The sequence below is a fragment of the Phoenix dactylifera genome, chromosome 7 (assembly GCF_009389715.1).
Source record: "Phoenix dactylifera cultivar Barhee BC4 chromosome 7, palm_55x_up_171113_PBpolish2nd_filt_p, whole genome shotgun sequence".
Taxonomy (NCBI): Eukaryota; Viridiplantae; Streptophyta; class Magnoliopsida; order Arecales; family Arecaceae; genus Phoenix; species Phoenix dactylifera.
In genome coordinates, this window is record NC_052398.1 from 11341433 (window position 1) to 11361158 (window position 19726).

General features: G+C 35.6%; 1 protein-coding gene across 7 annotated transcripts in view; it reads left to right on the plus strand.

Annotated features, from left to right (window-relative positions):
• LOC103719516 (testis-expressed protein 10) overlaps nucleotides 1–19192 on the plus strand; it is a 40928-nt gene extending 21736 nt beyond the window's left edge. For 3 of the 7 annotated variants that reach the window (XM_039128290.1, XM_039128292.1, XM_039128296.1), the window contains 11 exons: nucleotides 56–175; nucleotides 478–564; nucleotides 777–905; nucleotides 1231–1342; nucleotides 1513–1656; nucleotides 6874–7008; nucleotides 12899–13059; nucleotides 13259–13399; nucleotides 15576–15899; nucleotides 17086–17229; nucleotides 18551–19192. In XM_039128290.1, coding sequence (XP_038984218.1) covers nucleotides 56–175; nucleotides 478–564; nucleotides 777–905; nucleotides 1231–1342; nucleotides 1513–1656; nucleotides 6874–7008; nucleotides 12899–13059; nucleotides 13259–13399; nucleotides 15576–15899; nucleotides 17086–17208 — 1476 coding nt within the window. In that variant the 3' untranslated portion in view covers nucleotides 17209–17229; nucleotides 18551–19192. The remainder of the gene's footprint in view (nucleotides 1–55; nucleotides 176–477; nucleotides 565–776; nucleotides 906–1230; nucleotides 1343–1512; nucleotides 1657–6873; nucleotides 7009–12898; nucleotides 13060–13258; nucleotides 13400–15575; nucleotides 15900–17085; nucleotides 17230–18550) is intronic. The other 4 variants (XM_039128291.1, XM_039128294.1, XM_039128293.1 and 1 more) reach the window with 3 other exon arrangements.
• The last annotated feature ends 534 nt before the right edge of the window (nucleotides 19193–19726 follow it).

Below are 19726 nucleotides of genomic sequence, written 5' to 3' on the forward strand. Positions count from 1 at the left end.
CAGATGTTTCAGTAAGTTTTCTTGCAAAAGATATTGATAGAAATGTCTATAGCAGGCTGGGACCCATTTGCTGCCTAAAAAGGTTCACGTGGAAAAGCATTTAGGCTCGGTGTTACCATTTATACCAGGACTTATATCGCAAGTTACGGGCAGTTGGAAAACTAGTCTTCTAGAGGTTTGTCTGCATTTCATGAAATAACAGCATTTACCTTGCCAATATATGTAATGTAACATATTAATTTGGTTTCTTGTGGGAAGAAAATCGTCCCATGCCACTTATTTGAAACTAGAGGGTACTATGTAGTCCAACTTAGTTTACATTTTGCAGGGGATTGCTTTTATTAGTCCCGAGAGCTTAATTACTTCAACATGTCATCTGCTACTAAATTTCTAGGTTATATGCCATGTTTCTCTATCACTACGACTTGTCTACAGAGAACAATACATAATAATTTGGACTTGTAAATCTTGTTGCAGGGTTTTACTGGCGCATTTAAAAATTGCAAGGTGGATAGCAAGCTGATTTTGGCATATTTGTCTGCATTAGAAGAAATGCTACTTCCTGTAAGGATCAATATTTTGAAATTCTTCAAATTTCAAAATGTTTATTGGAATAACTCTACCATATTTTTCACATTGAAAAATATAATTTGAGTTCTAATATATTTGGTTGGCCTTCCTTACCTAAATTTCTTGCACAACAGATGACATGGTGCATGTAAATAAAATTGTACTAATTGTATTTGATGCCCTCTCTCATTTTCTCCCATTGCAAGATGGAAAATCAAAGTCTGCTGTCATTTACATTCAGTTATCCGGACTTATTAAGCTATCAGATTGCATGGATACAAGAGCTTCCTAAAATTCTATTGCAATTAGGGGACAAACACCCCTCTGTGTCAAAGGTATGCCTATGAATAGTATTTTGCCTTTGATTTATTCATAGCTTATCATTTTATGTATTATATTTTTTGCTTCGTGGTATCTTATTACTAGATGAAACCAGCATAACGATGATAAGACCTTTTCTAGAATTGTTGATAAATGTATTATTGTCAGGGACTGAAGTATTGCACCTTACTTGATCTTCTTTTAAAATCATGTGTGGTATATTTAAACTTAGTTTAGTTGGCATGCAAAATTGACATGATTGAAGAATGTACTCAATAACTTTAGTTGGCATTACGACTTTCTTCATTTTCTGAATATATTTATTGACAATGATTGCAGGTTGTTTTAAAACTTATACTTAAAATTGGCCAGTCCTCTCTGCCAGACTCCCCTCTTTCATTGGAGTATGACTATTTGCAATGGCCACTGAGAGAATTCTATAGTACTAGAAGTAAGTATAAGGAACGTAGGAATTCCTTTTACCCTATAAGAAAACCTTGTTATTGTTTTTGTAGGCCGACTGGCTATCTACATCATTTGTTGCACCTGCTGCCTCAATATATGAAAGCATTTCCATACTCTTTTTCTTTTGATTGGTTTGTATTTAACAATAATTGTTAGGATTTTCAGTTATTGCAGGGACAATACAATATGGACCTTTTACAAAACTCCCAAATGATTGTCAGGAAGTTGCCCTTTGCTGCTTATATTACTTCTCAAATTTGAGTTCTGACTTTCTCAAGTCATTGACATACTGTTGTTTATGTAAGCATTTTAGATCACTCAGTTCTGCTTATTTTTCTTTCCTTAAGTAGCGCAACAGAGTATGCAAAGCTAACAGATATTAAGGCTGATTTCTTGTCTTCACTACCTAAATGTGGTCAAAAGATGCAAACAATATGTTGATAATCATGGATGATTTTATTATTATGCTGATCTTCTTTGATCTGTGTTAATAAGCTACTGAATATTCTGTTACCTTTCGACTGACTCTGGATATGGATTCTGCAAGGTGGTGGTTGTTGTTGTTACTAATCTTTGTAAGTGATAAGTCTGGTTAACTGTTACACTTTCGTAGTTTGCAATCATTTTAGCCTAGTAGGTGGATGCCATTTAAATTGGTTAAATTTATCTAGCTAAAAAATTGCGTCTGTGTTTAACCATGTAGCTGTTTGATTTCTGCTTAGAAAATGCTTGATTGGTTAATATTTGCTAGATCTTTTGGTCACAAGATTAGCTGTGACTTGTGATTCTTATTTTGTCCTTGGGTTAGCTGATAACAAAGTATGCTCTTTAAGACTCTAACACTTGATCAACTGATTATCAGCAATATCACTTGCAGAGTAAAGGTTTTTGGTGCGTGCTTGTTAGTTTAGTTTCTGCCAAGTATTCAAGTGTCACATGCTGGTGCTACGTTGGCCTATTACATGCTGTTTGCTGTGCTATGCTAGTGCTTGGCATGCTGTGCAAAAATCTGGTTTCACTAACATATGGGCATGAGTTACAAACAGTTTAGATTTTCGTGTTTGTTGAAGCTATTCTAAACTTCCAAGGCTCTTGGATATTATCTTACGTAAAAAAAGAATCAAAACTAATACATGATATTTAAAAACAAAATCAACTTTTTTGCGTCCCTTGAAGTAGACTATTTAAGGCAATATTGCATGGCATTACACCCTGACAATGTATTAGCACCAAATATGAAATTTGATTAGTAGAATACATAACAGTCATTGCTAAAAAAATTATACCTTGATCCACTCCACTGCTATGTTGCCATTGATAATGTTCTGCCTTTCATCTTGTGAAGAAATATGAAAGAAAATAGAGAGCTTAAGAAGCCTCTTGGCTTGGCCCTATGTGAGGATCCTTATAGGTGTGTGTTTAGTTCTCTATTGGTTTTGCATTGGGGAGATCTTAGGCACTTATATAGGGTCAAAAAATCTAAATAGCCCTTTTTGACTAGCTTTTTTGGGTGAGGTTCTGGGTTGGTATGAATGATTTTAGAGCAGACCTAACCTATGGCCCATATGGACTAGGGGATACTGCAACACATGCTTTTTTAGTTTAACCACAGGCCAATCAGGGTATTTGTGAATGAATTTAACTGAATTTGACCTGGTGAGGATGTCAAGGTTTAAAGTGGGGGAGTGAGGATCCATGTAGGTGTATATGGGGTCCCATATCACTTGTGCATTGGGATCTTTGGATACTTATGCATGGTCAAGTAATCTAATAATACATTATGACTAGTCTTTTTGGGTGAAGTCCTTCGTTGTTACAAATGGTGTCAGGGTAGACTTGGTCTATGACCTGTGTGATGAGGGGTATTATAGCATAGGGTCTTTTTGGGGCCGACCGTGGGTTAATTGTGGTGTTTGTGATTGGATTTGACTGGATTTGGACTCTTAGCCTGATGAGGATGCCATAGTTTAAATAAAGCATGTGAGGACCTCTATAGGCATGCGTTTAGTCCCACCTTAGTTATGTGTTGGGGAGATTTTGGGTACATGTAGGGACAAGAAATGTAAATAACTTCTAGCTAGTTTTTTTGAGTGTGATCCTGGGTTACAAATGATATCAGAGTAAATCCGACTCACAACTCATGTGGACTAGAAGACACTGCCACACGGGCTTCTTTGGGGCTAGCTATGAGCCAATGATGGTGTTTATAATTGAATTTGACTAGATTTGGATCTTTAGCTTGGAGAGAATATCAGAATTTAAGTGGGGCAATATGTGAGGACCCTTCCAGGCATGCATTTAGTCCTACATCAATTGCGTGTTGGGGAGATCTTGTGTATTTATATAAAGCCAAGGAACCCAAATAACGCCTTCTAACTAGTCTTTTTGAGTGAGGTCCTGGGTTGTTACATATTGTTTAATATTCAACTGTGTTGAATTTCATCAAACCTTGTTAGATATGAGGCTTTACAATGTTTCTTCTCCAAGCTTACTTGATGGCTGGATGTGCTTTTATGCCAAGTTTAGCTCTAGCCTTGGCATGGTATGTGGTGTACATCACAAGCCATGACAGGCCAGCTTGCAAAACGACTTTGGGCAAGTATATATATATATTTACCACTTTAACCTAAGTTGGCAATACAAAGGCCTATAGATCAAATATAGGCATTGAAGCCAACACAATGCACTTCTGCTTCCCTTTTGTCATCATTGTTTCAATATTAATGTTCTATGTCATGTTAGAATTAAGATTTTAAATTCCGTGGGACGAGGGTGTCTCGGTTTCTCCATGGAATGGGACGCCTTGCTGTCTTGCCCCATCCTAGCAGCGGTCCCAAAGATATCCTCTATTTCTCTCCCCTTCCTCTTTCCTTTCTTTCTTTTTCTTCTTTCTTTCCTTCTTTTCTTTCTTTTTCTTCTACTTTCCATTCTTTCATTTCCTTTTTTTGTCATTTTTTATCCCTTCCTTTCTTTCTTTTGTCCTTTTTTTTCTTCTTTCTCTTTTCTTTCTTCTTTCTTTCCTTCCTTTCCTTTTCTTCCCTCTTCTTTTCTTTCTTTCATTTTTCTTTTTCTTCTTTCCTTTTTCCTTTTCCTTCATCTTTTCTCCCTTTCTTTCTTTCCTCTTTCTTCTTCTCTTCCCACATGGATTGGTTTCGGAGTCCTGGCCCCATCCCAGTCCATTTTTTTGTAGGAATGGGACGGGATGGCTGGGATACCCCTCGTCCTGCTGGGACTTAAAACCTTGATTATAATCTCTATGGATCCTATGACAAGTGCACCATCTGTGTTAGTCATTTGTAGGTGTCTCGTTTGCAGTATATGAATCTTGTAGAAAAACCTCAAGAATCAATCCCACCACATCATTTAAAAAAAATGTGAACTTTACCATCTTGCCTAGGTAAAATTGGGCCTATATTTGTGTAGTATTAGTTCTAAGGGAGTTGGAATACTAAAACAGAAATCCTGTAAGGAATCTTCACTTCATAGAGGGCTAGAAGCTTCAACATCTTTAAAATGCAATAATAGATACCATCCTTATAGTCTGGTTTTTAAGTTTAGAAGACTAAGGGAGAATTACTTAAGGGAGTGCTTTTTTTTTTTTTTTTGAGGTGGGGAGGGGTTGCATCATGTCCATGGATTCAAGCATTGTGCCATGCCAATCCATGTCATATGATATGCACAACACTAATCATACCTAAACATGCTGTAGGTGGTACACAACATTGTTGTACTTCAATCTTTATCGGTCTGTGGCAATTCCTGACGGACACTTTTTTTTTCCTGTAATATTTATAAGTGCTAACATGACTGGCCTGAAACGGTGTAGTGCATCAAGTCGTTCCTTTTTTTATGGGTAAGTGCATCAAATGTTTCCTTAATCCATGAAAACACTAGAAAAAATATATAGGTAAGATTTTGTTGGATTTGTAGTGTAACTTCATGCAAGGAAAAAAAAACAACAGACGGTAAACAATGAGTTTTTATAGTATCAATGCTTTTACTAGAAACCGAAACCATTGTTGAAAACTTGCTGATTTAATTCTGTTTCCATGCTAGTATCACCAACTAGATATGAATAATAGAGAAAAGTTTTCATAAGTTGGACATGTTTGTGTTGCTTGGATACTGTTACTTGGCTAAGGTAGTGGTACCAAACTCCTATGCACACACCTGCATATTTGTATTGGAAGGGTGCTTTTTAGATTCTTCAATTTGAAGAGTCCTTATTTGATAAAGGAAAGAACATCCTAAGTCTTGGAAAATGAATCTAATTAAATCCAGTGCTTTCTTAAGTTCCCTCTGCTGATTGGATATAAATGTATGCGAGAAGCAAAGAAGAGTTAAAAAGTTGAGTTTTTTCAGATTTTTGCAGTCAAATCATGCTTTAATCATTTCATTATGTGTTAATAGGTTACTAGGATGATATTTAGTGGGTTTAATACCATTTGACCTTGAATAGTAGATTGTATCATTGTATTTGTGGTTGCCCATAACAAGAAGGCTGATTTGACTATGTGGTCTATTGTAACCCTCACTTATAAATTAAATGTGTTGTTCAACTAATCTTTCTTCTTATTTTTTATTCTTTTATAAAATTTTAACCACCTTATTATTTCTTCTAGTGATTCCAACTATTTTAAATTCTTTACTCTCATTTACTGTTGATTTTAATATCCAAACATGGAAATTTCCAAATCAGCTTTTTCCGGGTTGAAATACAAATTTGGTTGATCATAGTCATTGAAGCTGTTTTAGAGGTTGCATTTCATGGTTTTAAGGCCTTAATTCTTTACAGCAAAAGAATTCAATTTTGGATTCAGTCCCACCTTAGAATTAAAGTGTAAATTTAGACTATTCAAATTATATTTCATGTGAATGGTCCAGAATTACTAGGCTTTTTCGTTATTTAGCATCTTTTAGATGGTTAGGATTGCTTTAGTTGAGTTTAGCTTTTAGGACAATGCACTCTAAACTTTAAGCAGGGCCATGTACTATAATAAATTGAAAATCATTCAAGATGAGACATCACTAACATGTCTTCTGTTATCTTGTTGTAGAAGGGGGCTTCGATCCTCTTTTCAGTGTTTGTTCTCCACAAGAAAAAAGAAATATTCTCTTCGCTTACAGATTTTAAATATACTATATATTGGAAATCTGGCTGGTTCATATATATGTTGGAGATAAGATCATTTCAGTCATCTAATATCAGCTTGTCTTTTATTCTTGGTGTTTACATTCTCTCTTATACCTATTATATCAGTCATATTTTTATTTCTTCTTGTTTTATTTTTTCTTGTTGAGAAGATACCTGGGGTGTTCCACCTCATATTTAGAATATTCTGGTCCAGAGTCAGTCAGAGTTGATGGATCTAGAGAAATTCATGCTTAATTTAGCACTCAATGTCAATCTCTCTCTCCCTCCCACCCTTCTCTTCTAAATCCAATGCAACCCAGGAAAATTCTTGAATTTTCTTGCATGTTCAATTTTTAGTCATTTTTTCACCACACTTAATGCAGGTGATGATTTGGAGCCACTTATATTACTAAGAATTATAGAGGTTTTGCACTCGTCTTATAAAGCTGGTCATGTTCAAATTTCAGACCAAATTGGTTTCTTGGTCACTTTAGTTGCACGCTTTAGAGTTTTTCCGGGTAATCTCTTGATCACATTTTGCTATTACCTAGCTTTCTATTTCATTGTTTAGTATTTGCATTAGTCTTCATACTGAATGATTCTTTTCTACCTTCACTTTTTCTTCTCATATGTCTGTTATGATCTAAAAGCTGGAATGTTTGTCTGAATTTAGGTAATTGACCAGTTTATCATAGAGGGCAACTATTATTTTCATGTTAAAGATGACCTTTTATTGCAATCAGTAAAATTAAGCAAAGAATTAGTTAATATCTACTAGTGTGATGCCCTCTGTCTTGCCATTGGCAAGTTTTCTCCTCTTGTTCTTATGTTATCAAAGTTACCTGTAAAAACATGATACAAAAAGGAATAAGAGCAGAAAACTCATTAATACATTTTCACAGATTGAGTTATGCATGCAAAATTCTTATGGAACCAAACAAGTATGATTTAGGTGTAGCTAATCAGGTGCGCTTAATATAAGTGATTTGGGCTAACACTCAATTGAACCCCACAGAATGTTAAGCCATGGTCTCCACTCCTTGTGCTAGTTTGTTTCTTGAATCTGCTTTTCGCTTTGGAAGAGGCTGCTAGTGTTTTTTAAAATCCTAGTTCAGGTTAGATGCAGGGAGAGAGAAGATAGATGATGAGAGAGAAGGGGACATCCCTTTTTCTTTATATAAGAGGTCCTTTGGTGTCCACCCCTTCCTCCTCCTAATCTACTGAGGAGGGAGCTCCCACTTTAAGTGGCATGTCCCCTTTCTTCTAATTGGATTTACGAAAGAGGCTAGCACCCCAATGGAACTGGACCCATATATCCTCATCTAACTAGGTGAACAGAAACGTACCCATTAAATGGGCGTGACCATTTAGTTATCTTACAAGCAAGCCCAATAATGGGCTTGATAGAACCCTCAACATCTTCTACAAGTAATTTGTGCTCTACACTTGTAGTACACAATCTCTATAACCTTCCATGCGCCAATGTGTGCACTTTATGGTCCTATGTTTGCAAACATTCCAGAACTGAATCATGCTATGATGTGATGCTGCCAGTATGCTGGATGTAGGTTTCTGGTCAAAAGAATATAATAGATAAAAGTAACTAACCTAAAAATAGTTGGACCTATCATATCTCACGTGACCCTGGCACTTAAGTTATAAATGACCTGGGAACTGCTATTACAGCAAATTCCTTGAGATATTTGTCTGTCTGTTTGATAGTTCAACCATTCACATTTGTCCCTCCACTAAATCCATTAAGTTCTGTTAGTCCTTAATATAATGTATTAACATTGTTGAAGTCTTAACTGACACATCCATTGGGTTTTATAGTATGATTGGATGTTGGAGAAAAATCTCTTTTCTCCAAAAGACTTTCTTTATAAATCAATTTACTTTAGAATTATCTTATATATAAAATAAACTTTATTGAAACGTTTGCAAAGTGCTGGATTGTTTACTTTGCCTAATCAATCCTTTTTGCCCAACTTGGTAATGCTTCCACATTGGATAGTGGATTCTTTTGGACTTCTAATGCATCCCTCGACATAAGTCATGTGCACCCCAATAAGCTATTGAGCATAAAATTTTTGGCCTGTAGCAAGCTAAGCCAAATCGTGCCAAACCGGTCAATTTATGGCATACCAAATCAGGCCAGTTGGTTGCTAGCACGTTTCAGCCAGCTCCAAACGAGATATGCCCTGCCCTCGAAAATGAAGGCTTGAAGCCCTCTTTGGCTCTCTTGACCTATGTTCGAAACCCTCGGTCCCCAATGACGACGATGATGCCAGATGAGTCCTCTCTTACTTGATACCGTATTTGAAACCTTTGGTGAGGCTAGAGTCTCTCTTTCTCACGATGATGATAGCTAGTCTCTCTTTCAGGTGAATCCGAAATCTTCCCAAGAAATTATACCCTACACTGCGTGCACCATGTGGCTGTGCATGCCACCAATTACAACCGCTCGTTTCTGTAGCAGTACATTGATATGCATGCTTGATGAATGGGGCCCACAGGAACGAGCGACTGTGATTGGTGGCGTGCACGGCCACGTGGTACACACAATGTAGGGTATAATTTTTCAATCTTCCTAGTCCAGAGTCTCTCTTCCGCTCTCTCATGACGACGACATATCGGTCTCTCTCTCTTAGGTAAGTCCAGAATCTGTCTCCCTGCCTTCTTCCTCTCCCCCCTTTCCCTCCTTCCTCTTAGGCCCTCTCTGTTCCTCCTTGTGGTTTCGATACACCACGGTTCGGTATAGTATGAATCGTTATCGTACTGTGCCGATCATTGGCCGGCATAATTGTCGGTATCAGTTCTGCTTACCTTGTAGCCTAGCTATCAGAGATTATGACTTTCGCAAGTTCACATGCATCACTCAAGTTAGGGAACATGGAAATACTATTACAAGATGAGAATAATTTATCCAAATTGTATGGTTTCAAGAAGACATGCCCTCAATCAGTCGATCAATATGATATAAAGTGTTGATATGGAATATCTACTTCTGTAATTAGGAAGGCTTGTCACTATCTTATAGAATATGAAGATGCTATAAAATTGGGTCTCCCAACCTCATTCATAGCCTTAAGCAATCGACCGATTTTCCTACTATGCCCTTATGGATCTTAGGTAGTTTATACCACATACACATCTCATCTAATGTAAATAAGATCAAAATATGCATTAGTGAAGTAATAAAACAATATTATTCAAGGTTCGCCATCTCAGTATTAGACCTCTTACCCCTATTACGGTGCCGGTATGCTGCGGTACGGTACGAGACGGCAAGGCATACTGAGTATTGATATGGTACGAGAATATGTGCCGGTTCGGTATCTGTATGGTACAATACACCCGCTATGGTACGACTGACTAGTACGGATAACTGATGCCTCATATTTATCCTATTTAGTGTAATATGGCTTTGTTAGCACATTTTCAACAGCTTAATTCTTGTCCTTTTTCCTTTTCAATTCCATTTTGACTTGTATTATCATCTTCCTTGGGTGTTCTTGGAAGCTTGATGTGGTAAACTTGTTTGCTATGGAAGTTGTTCAAGGATTGTATAATCAAATTAATTTCCTTCTTTCTCCAATGCATTTGGAGATATTTTGATGCAACATAACTTAGAATATTAGATTTTGAAAACAAATTGAATGCACTATAGAAGCTAAGAAGCTATCGGTTGTAGGTGGGAGGTGGTCACTTTGGCAGATTGTAGCAAAAAAATATTAGAAATGTGATTTAAGTTAGAAATATGTAAACATTAATAGAAATAGAACCAAAGACAAGGGGTTCCCGCTCAATAGACCTATGAAACTCTGCTATAACATTTTTTTTTTTTTGAGGAATTACTTCAATGGTGTTAGCTCAGATATTGAAGCATGTTCTTGAGAGATGAAATTCTACACTGAATTATTTACAGTGGGTGAAAAGAAGAGTTCCAAAAGGCAATGATTCTTGAAAGTAGCAGAATGAAGCTCAGCAAGGTTGTGCTTGGGTCTAGTTTTGATTAAAAAATTGCTACCAGGGAAGGGAGTCTAAATGAGAAGAGAGGGTCAAGTACCCCATTGGTTAGGAATACCGAACTTAGTATGATGTTTATGCTTGACCAACTTTTAAATCTAACCTTGTCTGCAGGAAGGATTTTGATCTCCATTACCATTCTGAAGTTGATGATTTGTATCCGCTTGAGCAGTAGTGGATTTCTCATCTCTAGTCTATCAGGAAAATGTTATGCACATATTAGTCACCATATGGTTCCAATGTAAATTACATGAGGCGAGGAAAATACTACGAGACAACATCAAATGCGGCTTATATACCATGGAATCAGACCTCATTGTAATTGTGAGGTAATTGGTCATGGGCTCTCATCTCTTGAACAGATGATATAGGTTTCGTGGTGGTATGCATGTTTAGGAAGAACTAAAAGAAGCGGGAGTAGGAGGCAAAACTGTAAAATTAGCGGGTACAGGAAGAGGATGCGAGGAAGAAGAGGAAATTGAAAGTTGCAAGGGGTAAAAGGGGGAAAAAAGAAGAAAAGAAATGAAGCTTAACCTTGATATTTGTCCGTCAAGAAACTGCTATTAGTTGTCTAATGGAAATCCCTATCTCCTGCTAATTCCTTTCTCGCTACGTGCCCGAGTTTGTATTTTCTTCTCTATCCTTCTTGGCAATTTGGCCATGAAGGAAGCTACCCTGCACCTCATGTTTAACTTGTGTAATACCTGATAAGATAGGGAGATCCTTATGCTTGATATATAGCCTTTGCAACTCAATATCTTCTATACAGGCACATTAGCATCCTAGTATCACATTGACACAATATGATATGATATATAAAACTAAAGGAGACATGTTCTTGTCATACTTTGTTCATAAAGCTCCGTAGTGCATTCACAATTGTCGAGATTAAATTATATTGTAAACAAACTTAGATACATTTTTGTTAGCAGAATTTTGTTAAAAAAGATTTGAAAAATTGCACATGCGGCCCTTGTACAGGTACACAAGGGCTTGATACACCCTTTTGGGGCTTAATACCTTTCCTATTTATGTTAATTTTTTGGCTAAATAGTGCTAAGGCACTTACCATACTGGTTGGTAACTAGTATAGGTTGATACCTTGATATGTAAATCCTTGTCTTTAACCAATATTTCTTACATCCTATAAGAAATAGAGTTTTGTATGATGCTAACCTATATTCTGCTATCATGGTGGTTTTGTAAAAACTAACCAAGTTATTTCTTAGTGCATGTTATTTGCGGATAATATAGTTTTAGGGGATGAAACTAAGATTGGAGTTAATCGTAAGTTGGAATTATGGAGAAATGCATTAGAATCAAAGGGTTTCAAGTTAAGTAAGACCAAGGCGGAATATACAGAATGTAATTTTAGTAAAATTAGAAACATAGATGAAGGTAGAGTGAAATTTGAGGCATGAAATTCGTAAGAGTGATTATTTTTGGTATTTAGGATTGATTATCAATAAGGAAGGGGAAATTGAAGAGGATGTTATCCATAGGATTAAAGTAGGATGCATAAAATGAAGAAGTGCAAGTGGGATATTATGTGATTGTAAGATACTTGCTAAGTTGAAGAAAATTTTATAAGATAGCCATACGACCAGCTATGCTTTACAGTATAGAATGTTGGGCAGTTAGAGAACATGTGCACAGAATGAGTTTGGCTGAAATGAGAATGTCGAGATGAATGTGTAGTAATAGAAGAAAAAGACAGAATAAGAAATGAAGTTATTGTAAAAGTAGAGGTAGCTCTAATTAAGGATAAATTGAGAGGAAGATTTAGATGGTTTGGACATGGACAATATAGGTTGAGGGATGGACCAGCATGAATGAGTGATTTGATACATGTAGAAGGAAAGAGAGTTAAAGGTAGGCTGAAAATCACATAGGATGAAGTAGTAAGGACCTGATATCACTACATCTTTCAAGAAGTGTGGCCTTAAATAGAGTGGAACGGAGAAAAAGATGCATGTAGTTGACCCCAACTAGTTTGGGATCAAGGCTTTGTTGAGTTGAGTTGAGTTGATTTGCTAATGATGATTCCTTCATCTAGCATCTATATTGACTCTGAGGCGATGAACTTAGTGTGGCGATACATAGTAGGTGTTACTTATAATGAATCTAGTGTCAATATCTATAAGAAGATTCATCAGGTTTGTTGTAGTCTTAGGTGCCACGGGTTGCAATCATGAATTTCTCGCTTTAGTATTTTGCTCATCAAATGAATGCCATTCTCCCCTTGATCTAGCAATTTTTTTTTTTTAAAATTTCGTTCTTGATCTAATCCTTGAAGGATAATTTCTTGAATAATTTTTGAAGTTGAAGAAGCAACAAATTGGTTTCTTTTCATGGATGCTGATTTTTATCTTGAGACAGAAATTTTTATTTCAGAGGGGATTTGCATGGAGAATGAAGGAAAGGTCTCAAATCAGAAAACTTTCAAGTCTGTCACTGGTGCTGTCTTCACATGCCTTTCTCAGATGGGTGACAATTCGTTGATTCTAAAGCTGCTGTGCAAGAACATATTTAATGAGATAGTATGTTTGCAACCTTCCCTAACTCATTATTTTTCATTTTTGCTATCTAGTTTGATGCTTCTGAAGTGCTGTATTCTTTAGTACTTCGATGTTTCTGCGATCCCTGAATGGCTGTTTTGCTAATGATTAGTGTTGTGGTGAAGATTTCTGCTCTTAGCTGAACAATGTGGGTCTTACCATATTTTGCTCTTTGTCGCAGTCACAAAAGCCACCTCTAGATAACATTCATGGGCTGCTCAGAATGATCAATGTACTTGATACCAGGCCCACGAAACTTCCAGAAGAGGACATTAGCAGCTTAAGCAGTTACCTCTCTAGCTATATGGTTGATGCTGCTTCTGTATGTATTATCCCATCTTGTGCTGTTGCTTTTTCATGCAAGTCCTTCAATAACATTGCCTTGTACAGAAATTATCGAGTTCTGGGTTCCTGATTTTGTATGATATTCTGTGGTGATTTTATTATTTATTTTTTTATTTATTTGCATATGTGATACAAATCCAATCAATGGTTTTTAAAGAAAATCCTGGGACCCATCTGAAACTTGTAAGTAGAACATTTAGCGGAAACTGGGATTTTGGTTTTCAGCTGAGACTGTAGGACTAAAGTGACATGTTTTGGTTTTAGTTAAATCCATAATTTTACTGGCTTCAAAGTTTCAACTAAAACTGAACTATGGTGCAATATTTAATGCGTATGTGGGAAATTTATGCCCCCCTCTTTTTTTTTTAAAAAAATATGCGGTGTGTCACCATCCAATTTCGAACCTGCAACCTTTCCCTTGCAGCAACATTATAAAAAGAGGTGCCAATGAACGTATCCAAGTCCTTTTGACTGCAAATCATGTGATCTTTCTAGTTATTCCTTGATTTTACTTTAATTATAGGGGGCATTTACTAATACTAAACATGGATTCTGCAAGTTCTGTTATGATTCTAAGCATTAAGTATTTGTTTCTGAAAAATTCATAATAAAGAAAATTTTTTGAAGGGTCTAAGAGATTTTTTGTGGTTTGTGAGGGAGGGGAAATGGGAGATGAGGACTTTTGGAGAAGCTTAGTTTACTCCAATGGTTTGATTGCCAAGATCTAAGCTTTGATGTGTGATTTAAACTCTACTGTCTTCTATAAGGGATGTATGTTATAGACCCTCTCCTATAGATCTTGACTTCTTGTTGATTATCATCTTTTCATGTATGGTTCTATCTTTAATTTTTTCATATTATACTTAATGAATTTCTTCTTTTTATTTTTGCTTTATAGATGTTTTTTACAGTTCATCCCTTGTGGACTCATATTTCTATAGATTATAAACTATTGATGTGTTGGATTGTCGTCAAGCAATATAATGAACGATATGCTACTTTAGAAGAAAGTGAGACATGCCTGATTTAGAACTATTTTTTGAATAATTTATCATAGTATCAATTTGCACTAAAGGAATCCCATAATAATAACACACTCAGTTTTTCATGTCTCACTAATGTATTGTCTTGATTTATTTCCTATTTTTTCCTTCGTTATGTGGTTTTTGATTTTTTTTTTTAGTTTAGAATTTAGATTATTTTAAGGTGGAAACTAATATAATTGGAGCAAAATCCATTTCAACTACGAAAATCAAAACTTAGCCTGTCCTTCTGACACCAGTCAGAATTGAATATGAACCTAGGGAGGAGCCTTCCTTGTGGATATTGTTTTTGGTTTTTATGTAGCATGTTCATGGGATTAAACACAGAAAAAATTGGAAGCACTTAGGTATTGGGTTCTGAAGTACTTAAGGCTGAATGAAACTTTCCCTTTTTCCAATAAAGTTTTATCCTGTATATGCTATCTTATGTTTCTTGAGAATTCTCAAATTTGGGTATCAAATATTTGTATTTTATTTTGGGAAAACAGAAAACCAAATTTTAGCTGTTATTGTGCTTGATATTTGATGGTTTTACCAGATGTTTGTCATTGCTGTTGATTGCTAATCATTGCCATATATTTGTTATTTCTTTCTTACTCTAGCCAATTCCGTAAACTGGAGATGTTGTATAAAGACACTTAGACACCTCAAGCTTGGATGCGTTAGTAAGACACTATGTTAGCCTGTCATTAAACAACATATCATTCTTTGTAGTGGTGTCTAATACGTAATAATACTAACTCTAGCTTAAGTTCCAGCAGTAACTACCATAAATAAATATAAAGCACACAAAATACATGCGGCAGGGAGATGGGCTCCTTTAGATGGATTAATTTTCTGTTATATATGCTAAGATATCTGATTGGTGGCTAGGGCCTTGTAAAGTTTTATATGTCTAGAGTGAATAATTTTCTTTGGTTTACGTATTCATTAATCTATTATGTTTTTTGAGATGTGTTTCAAACATGTCTTATTATTGAAGTTATTCATACCTCTGTGTGATGATATTATTGTTTGATTCAAGTTTTCATGACAATGAATCTTATTTTGTGCCAATCATGACTGAATTATTTTTTGTTATCTACATGGTGCTTTCTTTCTTTGACACAGTACATACCAGAAAACGTTGATGTGGCTGTTCACTCTGATGGAATCAGCATATATCAATACTATTTCCAGCCTTGCATCTTCCTGTTTTACAGAAGTGACAGGCTCTTATATTACATATTGAAGTTCCTCGATTCGTTGATAATAGAAGACAACATGTTACTTTCTTCTTCTTCTGATGTTAAATCTGCATCCGAGCCATTAAGAAGAGTACATGCAGTCACTTTTATCCTAATCTTCATGCATAATGATGGGAGACTCCACAGAAGTCTGTCTTCAAGTGAAGCAACCGTCAAATGTATTTTGCAGAACATATGCAAGTTACTGGTAAGCACTAACAGTACAAGCATGAATGCCTTGGGCACTAATTATTTTTATTTGATATAATTCTTATGTGGGCTAGAAAAAAATATGTGAGTTGGTTTTGTGTAGTTTTGTATTGTTTTGGCCGAAACCAATTAAAGCTGAACATGGACGTTTTGCCCATTATTTTGGTATGTAGGATCAACTGGAAGTCGTTTTTCTTTTAGAAGTATATACTGGAATATAGTGTCAATATTAGGTCATTTTCCTTTTATCTTTTATGATTTATATTTAGCGATACTTATTCATGGGTGATATGTTGAGAAGCCTTAAGTTTAAAATTGTATTTTTTTTTATTTCTTTTAAAGATTGTAAACAGTGTGGTTCCAAAAGTTCAAATTTTTTTATCTAAGATTTGGGGTTTTGATCTTTTTTTTAAATTTTCTGGTTGTCAATGGGGAAGGGGGGAAAGGGGTCTATGAGTAGAACAAGGTAGAACAAGTCCTCAGGTAGTGGATTGTCAAGATTTAAGCCTGGATTTGCAAGATCTGAGCTTAAGTCTTAAATTTTTAGGCGTTTAATGAGTGTATTTATGCTTTACAAACTTGCATGCTGATCCCTGGCACTTGATGTAATAGTAACCACTGTGTCAAGTTCATCTTTATGTGTACTTTTATGTTTGTAAATTGTACTTTAATAAATATGTACATTGTTATGTGTTATGCTTAGATTTCAAGACTTATCAAATAGTTGAATGTTTGATTACATATTTTAAGTTGAATAGTGATATGAGTATTTAACAATTTTAGTTTGTTGTTAAATGATTTTATTACTTTCGATAGTTTCAGGCTTTTAACCAGAAGACAACAAAATATTTTAAGCAACATAATGTACTATTTTTTTAATGATTTATGTTTTCTTTTAATTTTCTTTATCTTTATTATTTTCCATTTTTGGCTTGATATGAAATCACCAAAATCCATACTAGGCTGTGCCAACCATCTCTCCCACCCCCATGGCTTTTAGTTGTCGTGTACAGGCACAGCCACGAAAACATACTTGTAAATTAAATTTCATGTTCTGATGTTTAGTTGCCTTCAAACAAGCTGGTTCTGTAGATTGTAGTGCTTCCTAGGTAAGTATCTTTGGTTATTTTAAGTTAGAATAATGGATTGGTGCTGATTAATTTTGTTTTGTATAATTAATGCAGGGGTCAAGCAAATTTAGTATGACTCTTGAAGAAAGGCATAGAATACAGAGCTTATTTGACCATCTGAAGACTAGGGTATGCAAGCTACATTGTTGGGATGTAGGTGATCTGGAAAAAGTTTGAGAAGTCAGTCAATTTATACATGTGAGTAAAAGCACATACATGTCCATTGCTCTTTTGGTCTTTGCATTCCTCGACTCCAATAATGCATCCAGATTTTCTTCTTTGCATGCTTTCTTACCTCATTTTTACACGCCAATATTTGCAAGAAGTAGATCTGTTTTGCTTATATTTAACTGTTTCATTTTATAGTTCTGGATATTCTTTCCCCTTCTTTCTTTTCTTAGGTCTTAGATACAGGATTAAATAATTATATTTGACATTCTGGCCCATATTTGGAGGATAACAAGTCAATTCTTTGTTTCACGTAATAGATTTTTTCAGTTTTCATAAATCATGCCTTGTTTTTGGTTATCCAAACATGGAACTAGAAGCCTTCTTTCACTTCCCAGTGTCTCAAATCTCAATTCCCAAACTGCACCTATTTAGACAGACTGGCACAGAGAGGCCAAGGGTTCTTTTATTAACTGGTTAGCTGACTTGCCCTGATTGGGTGACAACTCCTTTGGAGACTTTAAAGTTCCTGATGGGATGATGTCCAATCTCCATATCCTTGTGATTTCTCCTACGCTAGGATTTTCTGAGTAGGTGAAGCTCAAGTGAATTGGGAAATCTATAAGAAGCGTCAATCCTCCAGCCACTTTTTGTTTCTAATACATGCCAGACTCCCTTTAAGAAGGTGATTTCCAATATTTGTGAAGTCTTGGTATCCTAGTCTGCCCCTGTTTTTTTTTTTTTTTCGGCCTCTCCTCAGCTCTTTCAAGTTGTACAGATATCAAAAAGGTAGACTTCTCATGTATTCCAAACAAGTTCAGTGGCCAACCTTAGTTGTTTTTTTAAATTTTTTTTTGAAGGTTAGAAACCTCTCAGTGATATTTGAAACCAAGTCCTCAAATGCCAAGAGTTGGCAACATGACTTTTTTTAATGCCCTTTTCTAGTGAAACATTTTAGGCTCAAGTGCTTCTTTCATTTACATGTCAAGAGTTGATATCATGACTTTTTAATTATTCGAAAAGTTAGATACTGAATTTTCACCAAATAGTATTTGCATCATCTATCAGTGTCTTATGTGTCACCTGTACATATACAGGGCAACTGGTAAATGCATGGGTAACGCCTGCATGTTTTGAACTGTTTCTTGCCTATTTAGTATACCATATATCGACTAATTATATAGTTTGAATTGGAAGTTTAGTTTATTAGTATTAATTAACATCGAAACCCTATTTTATAAAGCTTTACATAGAGAATTTAGATTCTGATGAAGTATGGTACTCTCCATTTTTGTTGTTGCTGCTCTTTAGTATTGACTCCTAGTGATGACACTGCATGTCTAAATTACAGGTTTTTGTTATCTAAAGAACTTGGTTGCCTCTTACTGCGGGTACTCCAAGTCCACAAGACAGTTGCTGATGGAGGATCTTTGTATTTTTGAATTGGTAATCTATGCTATGCATTGAAGGTTCAAGAGCAGTTCTTTGGTAGTCTGATAAAAGAACGGCATCTTCAACTACCAAAAAGAAAAGAAAAAAAGAATGCTATCTTCTTGATGAGCAATGAGAAGATTCTGTGGCAGTATCGTCACTGAGGAGGGTCAGATGCTTTCCAAGAATCTTGAATGAATTCTTCCACCATAGGTTGTATGGTTCCTTGATTCAGTTTTGCAGTCCATTGAATTGGAACATCCATATATTTATCCACCAAGTTGTGTGGCCACCGCAGTACATAATGGACATCTGTTTACCTTCTTATGCTGACTGAACTGTGATTGCCATTTGGGCATCAGCAAACTTTGTAAACATTCATTAAATTACATCATGTCAATTTATGTGTTGCGGTATTCTTCTTCCAATATAGGTTTTTTGTTTTTTATTCTTTTATGAATATAGTCACATTATTTTTTAAATTTTCTGTACCAGTTTCTCTTCCAATTGTAATGATGTCATCAATATATTTTATTAGCAAAGATGCAAGATGCTTTTATAATATTTTTCTCCAATATTTTTTTTTTTGTCTTTTATTTTTTATGAATATAGTCACATGATTTTTAAAATTTTCTCAGTTTTGCTTCCAATTGTAATGACATAATGAATATATTTTATTAGCAAAGATGCAAGATGCTTTTAGGTTTCTCTCACACGCGCACGCGCATGCACTCAGGCATGTGCAAGTGTGCATACGTGCACGCGGCAGCATGAGCATGCAGGCAGATGCAGTCAAAATAAGGCAATGTTTCATTCAAAGCATTGATGCCTCATCGGCGCTCCTCACTTGTGATCCACCATCAATCTGCAAAAATCCCATCCTTTCCTATCATTAACTTTCTATTGACATCTCTTAGTTCATGGCAATCTATTGCCTTAATTTACTCTTGCTTTGTGGAAGAATTATTGCCTTAATTTACACTTTAATAGTAGCCTAAAGTGTTGGACCTCGGAGGAGGTGAAGTTCGTTTTCGTCGTCGATGTGGTTCATCTCCTTATTGTTGGTCATCGCAACCTCCTGTCCTCTTTTAATCCT